Raw genomic sequence first — 11,264 nt, 5'->3', positions numbered from 1 at the left:
TACCACACACAAAAATGATAATTATGTAGGGAGATGGAAGTATTAAGTGACCTTATTCATAAGATATAAGTGTATGAAGTCACTGCTTTGTACACAATAAACTTACACAATGTTACAGGTCCATTACATCTCAATAAAGCTGGAAAAGAAAGAAAATTATTGACATGCTTTACAAGACATGGTCTTGTCTCTGTTGGTCCCCTGAGTTCAGGAGGTACCCGAATTTCCCCCAGACGCTGTGATCCAGACCATAGGATCTTCTTCTGCTCCAGGAACACAGCACACTCTCTCTTCTTTCCTGACAGCAAGTCTCCTCCTCATGTCTGTCTTCTCTGTACAGGACAGCATTTGAAGACAGTGCTTCCAGAAGGCCAAACTCAACTTCCCCAGCCTGGGCTCGATCCCTGAACTCACCAGCTATCTGTGTGTGCCCATCAGAGTGGCTGCCGCATCCACATTCACCGTCTCCTTCCCATCAGGCTGTGGGCTCTATGGAGGCAAATTCCAGCTTGACCTTCTCTAACCAGAATGTCCAGCGCCAGCCCAGTGCCTGCACGTGGAGGACTTTAGATGTTGGCTGAATGACAGAGACCGAAGACATGTCTTTTCTTGTGTTGGTGCCTTTTCAGCCCTGGATTCCTTTCTGGTTAGTGATGGAGGGAATGGATGACACAGGAACCAGGGAGTCGTTGCAGGTGGTCAGTATCGGGAGGCCCGTCAAGGCCAACAGTAGGCGACCAGCAGGTAGGTGACCTTTTGGTCCCATGGGAAGGAGAAGAGGGACGCTAAGCCCGAGGCTCAAAGATCTGGAGCCCAGGTGTCCCCTCAGAGGAGGGCTCAGCCTTTCTCCAGTAACATCCAGACCCAGATGAGGATGAGCCCTGGGCTGAGGCACCAGCTCCTTGCACACCTGGACCCAGGGCAGGAGGGATGCAGCCCCGAGCCTCCTCCAGGGCGCTGCTAGGCAGGCCCAGCAAAGGGGCGAACAGCCACGAGCACCTGGGCTCAAGCAGGTGAGGAGTAATTCACACAAAAAGACGCTCTCAGAATGTACTGCCTCTGGAACCATCGGACTCGGAAGAAACATCTCAGTGACTTCCTGTCTTCTTACACATGTTCATGCATGTACACACACACACACAGAGTCTATCATTGATTCCACGGAACCACGCACCTGGGGTCCGAACCCAAATGTGTCCCCTTCCTGCTCCTCCTGCGGGGGGTCCTTCCTCAGGGGATGCTCTGTCATCACCCAGGAGCCAAACCCAGATGCCCCCTTTTACTGCCATCTCCCTACATCCACTCATAGAAACATGGGTTCTCCTCCCAGCCTTCCACTCATCCCTGCTCTTCTGCTCCAGCTGGACCCACTTTGGCCCCATTTCCTGCAGCATCCCCTTTAATGTCCAGCCTGCATCCCTGTCCTGGCCCTGAATTGCTTCTCTACACAGCAGCTGGAGTCATTTTTCTACTATGCCAATCTGCTCAGAGAGACCCTCTGTTCAAATTCCTTTAAAGCTGCCCAAGGGTCTATGGAACCTTTCCAGCATCCTTACCGAGCTGCCAGGCCCCCAGTGGTCCAGCGGCTCCATCATGGCCCCATCACCTCTGCAGGCCCTCCGCTTCCTGCTCCAAGTCTGCCCAGCTTCCTTCGCGTTCTTGAAAATGTCTTTCTCCTGCCAAGGACATTCTCCTCTCTGTTTACCCTACCGCATTTTATTCTTCCTCTGATGGCAGCACAAAAAGCACGTCCTCCAGGAATGGCTCGCCGACTTCCCAGGCTGAGTTCGATCCTCTTCTGTCAGCCTCCAGAGCCTTGTTTCATCACCCATGTTTCGCATCAGTTCCTAAGTCCCATGAGGGTCACTGCTGTGAAAATCTTTGAGGGCAGATTCATTCTGTGGTTTAGAGTGTTTCTCTGATCCGGGAGGTTGGGATAACATCCTGCCGGCAATAATTAGTAGCTGTGTGGCCTTGGGGGAAATGACTGAGCCTCTCTGTTCCTCAGTTTCCTCAGCGGTAAAATGGGATGAGTAACAGCCAGTATCTCATGTGATCATTTCAAGGACTAAACGGGTTATTCCAGGCAAAGGTCTGAGCAGGCTGCCTGGCAGAGAGATCTCAACCGTTCAGTTGTGGGTGACGTCATCATCTATGCCGGGAGCTGACCTTCCTGGAGATGACACAGCCCCTGATCACATCAGGGACATGAAGAACCAAGTGGGTTCCTTTTATCGCAGGTGTGTGTTTATTGACCTTTTGCCCCCATACCCCCGTTCTGGCTGCTGAGGGGGAATCCTCTGTCAGGCGAGTATGTGGAACTCGTCAGGTGGTGAAGTAGCTCGTCTGGGAACCTGGAAGTAGTTGGTCTCCCAGGTTGAGGTGCTGGGGGGCAGCAGGGGAGACCCTGGGGGGAGGCCCAGCTCAGCTGCAGGAGTGAGGGGTCCAGGGGCTGTGCCAGAAGAGGTGAGGGTCAGAGCCCCTGCAATGTCAGCACGAGGGCACATCCTGGGCCCTGGGGGATGGAAGAGTGAACCTGGACCTGGGACCAGAGCCCCCGGAAGTGGGCATCGGGCAGCAGGGGCCCCTCCCAGCCCTGGGCCTGAGGTCCAGTGGGCTTGGTCACAGGCACAAAGCCTGCTTCTGGGTCGGCTGGTGAGGCAGAGGCTGAGGGGCCCAGAGTCTGGGGCGGGCTGAGCGTGTGTGGGAGGTCGGGGGGCTTGGCCTTGGGGCCCAGGCTGCCCATGGCATGGGATCATGCAGGTAAGGGTGGAGACACACGGGAAAGAGTCCAGTCCAAGGAAGGTGGCTTATTGCTCTTGTAGGGCTCAGAGCCTCCTTCTAACCAGGACACAGACTCCCTGGGCATGTGAAACCCCCAGCAGAGTCACTGTCACCTTCACCAGGGTGAGCAGGTGGGACCAGGCAGGGGGCTCCTCGGGGCACAGGGACCAGGCCGCCCCCAGGGAGCTGGGCACCCAGCTCCTTAGCGAGGGGACCCGCCACTCAGGGGAGAGCTCTAGGCTTGACTGGGGTTGGTGACTTTGCCCAAAACGATGATGCTCTGGGTGTCTTTCCTGAGTATGGGAAACACAAAGGGCCTGTTGAAATGCATAGTGATCACTTCTCTAGTCTTGTAGATCAAGTTGCTTCCCATGGCAGCAGCTCCTTCCATGCCCTCCTTGCCCACGTCAAACACAGCGCTGCGGACCACCAGGGGGACCCCAGAGCATTACCCACCAGAGACGAGGTGGGTGGGAGGTGAGCAGCTGCCTGAGTGCCTCCAAGGGGACGGACATTCATCCACCTTCTGCCGCTGGCCGTCACTGTGCTGTCAACCTGTTCAACTTGTTTGTCTCTCCCAACAAACCTGTCAGCTGGTTTGCATAGTCGTGACGCACAGATGTGCAAAGTGCAGTCAAAGGCTGTGAGTGCTGGGCCAGGGTCAGAGAGGAAAAGAGCAGGGGTTCCCTGATCTGGACCCCTCTCTGTCTGAGTCCAAAACACCCCCCATTTTAGGGGAGGGGGCAACTGTCACAGGCACAGGCAACTGTCCACAGTCCCCCCACGTCAAGGTAGCAGATGGGCGGACACTGCTTTCTGCTGCCCTCCTGCCCTAGCGCTCAGTTACTTTGCATAGGAAATGGCTTCCCATCCCTGGACCCCGCAGGCCCCTTGGCACATACGCCTCCTTTACCAGGTCCTTTGGCAGGTGGGGTGCAGGGGAGGCTGCAGGGCTGCCCAGCCTCCCCCATTCACTCTGACTTCTCTGCTTCTAGGATCACAGTACCAGGGGCCCTGGTGTTCTTGTCCTGTGCTCTTAGCATATTTCCATCACGATGGAATATACTGTCCTGTAGCTGTTGTTAGTACCTATTACCTCTTACCTGCTCTGCTAGACATAGCGCATGAGCCAAGGGCTATAACGCTCCTTTTAAAGATGAAGAAAGTGAGGGGTACGGGACTTGAATTACTTATTGCATAGGCAGTAAAAGTTGGAGCATGAGACGGGGGTTCACAGCTGATTCCACCCCAGGCCCTCCCGCTAGATGGGCTTCCATGTCACAATATGTTGCAGGGAAGGTGGGACCACCCCCAGGATGGTTGTAACCAAGCCCTTCTGAGGAGTCCAGGGAAGGTGACTGAGTAAAGAGAAATACAGTTATTTTACTCATTCAAGTTTACACAAAACTCTGGCTGGCCTTCACCATTCAAGCTCCCATGTGGAGATGAATTGTCCAAAGTTTAAACACCCACCTGGGAAACCACCAGCGCCTCTGCATCTTTAATGTCTGACTAGCCAGCTGCCGGGGGGAAGACTTTCCCCATGCCCATCTGGGGAAGGATGTCTTGCAGATCATAATCGCTGGAGATGGAAAACTTTGGAAGGAGGGGGTGAACTCTTCTTCTAGGAAATGAGAAAAATAAACCTGAATGTCTGCTGGACTGAGAGCCTGCCTTTCTCCCATGTCTTGGCGTGGTCTTCCTTGGTTTCCTCTCCAACCACCCACTTCTTGCTGGAAATACAGGTTCTTTTCCACATTTTCTTTACCCCTCCTGCTTACTCTCCTTAAACTGTGAATTATGCATTCCCATAGGCAGGAGTCTAAAATGCCAGGCAGTGCACCAGCACCACACCTGGCCCTGCTTCGTCCCTGCAAGCCTGTAGGGTGCAGGAAACACCCTAACTCCAGCAGCTGCGAGACTGTGCTGGGGCGGCTGCTCCATGGGCACCAGGAAGGCTTCCTGCAGGAGGCGGCATGGAGTCTGAGTCCCGGAGGAGTGAACGGAGCTGACTGGGTGAAGAGGAGTCCAGGAGGCAGGAGGATGCACTTGCAGGAAAGAGGGAAGAGAGAAGGGCTGCCCCACAGCACAGAGGCAGCGTGAGTGCAGGCAGTGGGGAGGGGAGGGGCCGGGAAGGGGCTTGGGCGGGATGTGGAGGGCTGGGGGCTGCATTCAAGGGCCTTGGGGACCTGAATCAACCAATCCAACATCTCGATCTTGTCTTCCCAGTGAGCTCCTTGAGGGCAGGGATGCATCTGCTTCTGAGCAGAGGTGGCAGCAGGTTCTTGGAGCAACAGATGCCTCCTCTCTCTGTCTCTATTTCCCTTAAGACTCTTGTCACGGTGTCAGCTCTTACAGATGCCAAATAGGAGGAGGCTGTGGCTCCCATTAAACGTTGAGTCCCTTGGGAGCAGGGAGGTACCTATTCCTCCTCATAGGCCATCTTTCCTCCCTCCCTCTCTCCCTCCCCCCGCCCTTTATCCATTCATTCAACAGATTCTTAGTGAGCGCCCTCCATGGGCCAGGAATGTGTAGATGCTTGTCCCCCCAGTGCTTGTAAATCAAAGATGTCTGATGAATATTCTATCCACTTACAACTATTCACTGAGCCCCCGCCCTGTGGTAGCTCTTGGTACTGGAGGAAGGAAAGGGTTGGGAAGGGAGTACATGCAGGGGGAGGGTGGGTCCCGTGTCCTGGAGTCTCCTGGGATCTGCAGTGAGGAGGGGCTGAGAGTCAGGCAGCCCCAAGGCGCCCGGTCCCCTGGACAGGGGTTGGGGAAGGGACTGCAGCCTCAATGTCACGTCTAGGCAGGTCTCTCATTCTTTGCGGTTTATAATGTACTTTCCACACCTGTTACCCCTAGGATCTGCATAGCTGCCCACAACCTTCCCTATCTCCGCTGCAGCAGACACTGCGCCCAGAAGTGCCTCTCCCTCTGCTGTCCCCCTTGTTATTGGTCTCCTGTGTCTGCACTCAGTTTATCCAGAGCCCGACCGCTTCCGCCCTTCCCGGTTCCTCCTGGTGTATCCCCAGCGGCTCCCCTGGGTGAGTGCACTGGGCACCTGGCTGGCCTCCCTGCCTCCATGCTGGTCCTCGGCTGTCTGTTCTCCACTGGACGACCTGGGTGATCCGTTTAAAACATGACTCAGATCGTTCACTCTTTGGCCCAAAACCTTGTGATGAGTCTCTATTTCCCTTAGAGGGGGGTGCGTCGAGGGGTTTGCAAGGCTCCAAGTGACCTGAATCCCCCCTGGGGTCCTGACCTCTCCCAACTTTCCCTCTCACTCCCTCTGCTCTGCTGCTCTGGCCTCACTAACCCTCAACCACACCAGGCTCCCTCCTGTCTTACAGGTTTTGCACTGGCTGTTCCCTCAGCCAGGAACGCTTTTCCAAACCATATGCACATCGCTCAATCCCTCACCTCAAACATCACCTAAGGGCCACCCTGCTTACAATCACAAGCTACTTGCGGGCCCCATTTTTTCACGATTTTACTGTGCTTTACTATCCCCACCTCCCCATTTCTCCCCTCTCAAATTAGCAAATAATTTACTATATTTATTTCCTGTCTGTCTCCTCCAACTGCAAAGTAAGTGCCCGTAGGGCAGGGAATTTACTGCTTTATTCGCTGACCTACCCTCAGAGTCTAAATTAGTCCCTCAGACGTAGCTTGATCTTCATTCATTCATTCAATCAGTGCTGAATGGTTGAATGAATAAATGAGTGAATTAATGTTTAGCCCGTGCAAAGCTGATGCTCACGTCTGTCTCACCTGAGCCCCCAACTGATCCCAGTCCCATCCGCCCCCCTCCACCTGCAAGAGGTGGAGCCACGGAGAGAACAGCATGAGTGTCGGGGGTTGTGTGAGGATCCTCAGGACTCAGCGCATGTCAGTGTCAGAGGAACCCTCAGCCCCGCCCCCTCTGATGTCATCATCTTAGAGAAGGAACAGCTCAGGCCCAGAGCCACACAGGCAGCCAAGGGCAAAGTCAGCCCTGGACGGGCCCTCCCACCTCTGCCCCCGCCCCTGGACATTACTGAGGCCCGGGGGCTGCGGGTCCGGAGTCCTGGAAGAGGGGGAAGAGCCGAGAAGGCAGGTGGGCCCACAGCTCCGGGTCCTGGGGACAGTCACCTGGGCTGCAGGGAGTCTCTCCACCTCCTCAGCGTCTCTGGGAGCAGCTTGGCCTCCAGGTCGTGCATTTTGCCCTCGTCAGGGAGGATGAAGGGCGCGCTGTCGTCGCTGGTGTACTTGAGCTCCAGCGCGGTGCAGGCAGCTCCTCGTCCCGGAAGTAAGGCGTTTCCAGGCCCCCAGTGGTCATCATGGGCACCTCCACTGTCCTGTTCTTGTTCACGTGGAACTCTGACTTATGAGTATGGCTGGGATCAAAGGGCTTCTTCCACTGGACTAGAGGTGGAGGGACAGGTGAGGGGTCTGTGGTGCAAGGGCTGCAGGCGTCTCACTCCTCTGCCCTGGTCCCTGAGCAGGGGAGACCCTCCCCACACCAGCAGCCCCCCACGTGCCTCTAGGGATGGCCCTGCTAGGTTTGCACATATACCTGGGCAGGTGGGTAGGCCCTTGGGGACGGGGGTGAGCCCAGAGGTCTGGATTGGGAAGGGGGACATGAAACAAACCTGGTTAATTGTGCTACGTGAGAAACCAACAGGAACAGGACAGGGCAAGGGAGAGACGGAGTGAGGCTGGGACTGCAGAGAAATGGGAGCTCCTGGTCCTTAAAGGGAACAGTGTTAGCGACCAGTGGTTAGTCACTGGCTTTGCAGGGAGGACACATGTCCCCACAGCCTTGTGAGCCAGGCTGAAGCAGGAGCCACATGGGTACCAGGAGGGCAGGGCGGGGTCAGCAGAGGAGAGGGCTGGCGTCTTCCCGCAGGAGGATGGAGCATTCAGTGATGGGGCCTTCTTGGGGAGATTAGGGCCCTGGGGCTTCATGGAGTGTGTATCCACCCCCGCTTCCTGCTTTGTTTCCAGCCCTGCCTGTGTCCCCAGAGTTAGAGGCAGGAGCAGAGGGAATGCAGGGCTGGCGGGGGTGCCCCTGGTGGGGAGATCTGGGAGGAGAAAGTCCTAGACCAGGGCAGGCTTGTAGGAGAGGAAAGCACAGGAGACTGAAAGAATAAACATAGCAGGACAGGCCTGGATTCGTTTTCCAGAGAAATGGGATTCTACGCCTTCATTTACAGAGGAAAACACAGACCCAGGAGGGCTGGCCACGGCTGCAGCCAGGAGCTCCCAGCACAGGGCTAACTTGTCTCCCCAGAGCTAGTGTCTCCTAGGCACGTGACCACCCCCTGCCTCAATGATCATTCCTTCTGTCTTTATCTATGCCGTGTCCCTATTTGCACTGCTGGCTCTATGTTTGAAATCTATCTGCCTTCTCTCTGATCCTTATGAGTTTTCAGGCTGAGGTTTGCAATCTTGAGTTTCTATCAATGGGACTGGGCACTGGGCCAGCTAGAATCTGGGAAAGCGTCTTGGCTGGATGCTGTCCTCTGAGTCTTCCCTCAGATGATGGCCTTGCCAGTTCCACCCTCATGGTCATGAAAGAGCACAACTGAAGTTCCTTGTGCTGGCCAGGCTGCTCAGAGGCTGTCACACTGTGAAGACGGCCACCAGCCTCACCTCAACCACCAGAGACCAAGTCCCCTTAGACGGAGCCCGTCAGATACAGCCCACAGTGTACACAGCTGAGGCCTTCCTGAGCATGTCCGAAAGCATCTCATTAGGGAGGAACCTGGAGTTCCTGGCCACCCCGGAGAGAGCTGAGACGAAAACTCCTTCCTTCTGGCAGCCGGGCAAGTTTAAATCAGAATAAAAAGTCTCCCTGTGGCTCAGACAAAAGGGTTAGTGGCTCCCCTGCACTTAAGTCCCGCACAGTCAGCTGTGGTTTAGAAAACCCCGAAATAGACAAAGCCTATGATCGAGGCAGAGCCTTGGAGCCCAAGCCCCCCTCAGCCAGGAGCAGCCTGCTCTGTAATGTTTTACCGAACGACACAGTTGGCAGAGGCTGGACAGAAATTGCCCTGAAGACACAAAACCAGAAGTGTGTTTCCTTCTGAATTAAACAGGGCACCCACCTTTAAAGTAGACGTAATTCACCAGGACCATCACTGTGCTCTGGGAAACATTTTTGAACAGCTCCACAATTTTCCCCTGCGTTTTATTCTTCACGTAGTCATTGATGAGCTTCTTGGCAGTGTCGGAATCCCGGAAGTCGGTGGAGAAGGCCTCGGAGGCACACAGCGCCCAGGCATCTTCCCTGAACTTGTCCAGAAGCTTCAGCTGCTCCTGGACGAACATGGCGTTGCCCACGCTCAGCTGCAACTGGTCGCTGGGTCGGCCGAGCGTCTGCAGGAGGTGCTGGAAGCCCTGGTGGATTTCTGTCTCAGGGCTCTCTGTGAGGTTGAACTTGAAGCCTTCCAGGGGCTCCGTCAGGGTGGGTCCGCGGGCCCCCAGGCACAGGAAGGCCAAGGCCATGGAGACGCTCAGGGGGGAGAAGATGACATTCTCATTGGAGGTCTTCAAAGCCAACTGCTTGTAGAGGCTGAAGGTGAAGTCGGTGTTGCTGGAGACGAAAGTGTGGTCGTCCATAGGTGCCCCTTTGTGTTGGTCCTCTGGGGTCACATCCTCCGGGTCAAGCCCACCCCCTGGGAGGCAGTGGACACTGGAGCAGAGCCCAGCCACCAGGAGCCCCAGAGCCAGGAGGGGAGACATTCCCTCTGCCCTCATCTCTGAAAAGCAAAGCTCCTTTAAGTCTCGGTGTGTCAGATGATGGCCCAACCGCCACCCAGTGTCCCCACGTGGTCTCTGCTCTCTCTGCCTCTGCTGCTTTGTGGCCTCCCAGTTCTAGGCACCCTCCTGGGCTCCCAACATACATGAGGAGGCTTTGGGCTCCCTCTCACCCCTTGAAGCAAGTCTTGTAATTGTTACCAATTTCCCCAATGGAGAAACTGGGCACAGAGAGGGAAAGGGGCTTTTCCAAGGTCACCCAGCAAGGAAGTAGAGGAGCGAGGCTGAGAAGCCTGGGTTGCCTGGCTCCAGTGGAGAGCTGGTGATGGGTTTGAGGTGCTTTCCAGTGAGAACCCATCCCCCTCCTGCTGGGAGAGCAGCCACCGTCAGAGGGGACTAGGCAGCAGGGGCTCCGTTTCCACTATGTCCCCTGTCTGCCCCCCAGGATGGAGCCCTGGACTTAGAGGACACAGCACCTCTCCCAGCCTCTTGATGACAAGTGTGTGACATTAGGGGGGCACTCTCATTGTGGTACCTCGTTGCAGTGAGGGTTCAATGAGAGAGGCCACCGCAAGCAGCGGGACCAGCGCTGGAGCCTAGGTGGCTCTGATAAGGGTTGCTGTAAAGATCAAAGGAGGGTAGAGTGTTCTTTTCAGCCCCTGGCAGGTGGACACATGGTGGTTGATTCCACCATAAACCTGTAAAGGCCTCCTAGTGGGGAGAAGCAGCGTGGTCTCAGAGTGCCAGAGACCTGGACAAGGATTCCATTTTGACCACTAGTGAGTGCTGTGTGGTGACAAACAAGTGACTGAGCCTCTCTGAGCCTCAGGTCCCATCTCTGTCCATGTTGAATGGCTCAGGTGACATAAAGTATGAAGGTGCTGGGTTCATAAGAGGAGTTCCAGAGGTGTCATCTCCTCCACATGCCACCGTCTCTAGGACCCTACAAGCCAGAGCTGTGATCCCTGAAGACAGGGGACAGAGGACAGAGCTACTGCATGAAAGTCCAAGAGAGGCTTAGCTCAAAGCTGGAGGCCTCAGCAAACAGGACTGCTTACCTTCAGCCTCTGGCCCCTCATCTCAGAGTTCAGAGGAGAAAGGACTGCTGGGGGGGAGGGGAGTGAAGGGGAGGGAGCTGAGCTGAGGCCAGTGGAAAGGCCTTAGGACAAGCCTGGGGACAGAGGCGATCAATTGCCCCAACTTTTAGTTTACTCAGGGCCAGTGCCGTCGTTTCTTTCAAAAAGAGTTAAACATTTTCCTCTAAAATTATTCCTGGAGAAATAGTGCTTTTGTTATTTGGCTGGATTGGAGAGCTGGCTCTGTTTCTGAGCAGTCTGTCTTTTCAGTTGCTGGACAGACGCACCTTCCTGTCTGCTTGACCGGGGACCCTATAGGGACAGTGGAGCCCAGGAAACTCCCCTAGAGGCCCCGCAGCCTCTGCTCAGAGGGACACTGTGCACTAATTCCATCCACCCGGCTCTCTGAGAGCATCACCTGTGCCAGGCAAGGAGACGCACTGCACGGCCCTCGGGAAGTTCTGACCCTGACGGTGGATGCACAGCTGTATAGGGTGCACAGCTGGCTCGAATCAGAATCCCACAGAGTCAAAAGCCAAAATGTTCCCAGAAGCCCTGGTAGCATGTCCCTCCCTTTGCAGGAGGAAAACAGACCCAGAGGACTGGTCTTCAGACGGGGCAGAACACTCCCAGCATCGGACATAAGTCCCCCCACCTCCCT

General features: G+C 55.5%; 1 protein-coding gene across 1 annotated transcript; it reads right to left on the bottom strand.

Annotated features, from left to right (window-relative positions):
• Positions 1 to 3,019: 3,019 nt before the first annotated feature.
• On the bottom strand, positions 3,020 to 9,527 carry LOC115867123 (serpin A3-8-like). The gene is given in 5 exon segments (XM_030883122.2): positions 3,020 to 3,215; positions 4,259 to 4,405; positions 6,918 to 7,056; positions 7,059 to 7,190; positions 8,876 to 9,527. Coding segments are annotated over 5 exon segments (1,266 nt in total).
• Between the last annotated feature and the right edge of the window lie 1,737 nt (positions 9,528 to 11,264).

This window comes from Globicephala melas, chromosome 2 (genome assembly GCF_963455315.2).
Source record: "Globicephala melas chromosome 2, mGloMel1.2, whole genome shotgun sequence".
NCBI classification, from domain to species: Eukaryota; Metazoa; Chordata; class Mammalia; order Artiodactyla; family Delphinidae; genus Globicephala; species Globicephala melas.
The sequence above is the reverse complement of the archived record's forward strand: the minus strand, read 5'-3'. Positions and strand labels throughout refer to the sequence as shown.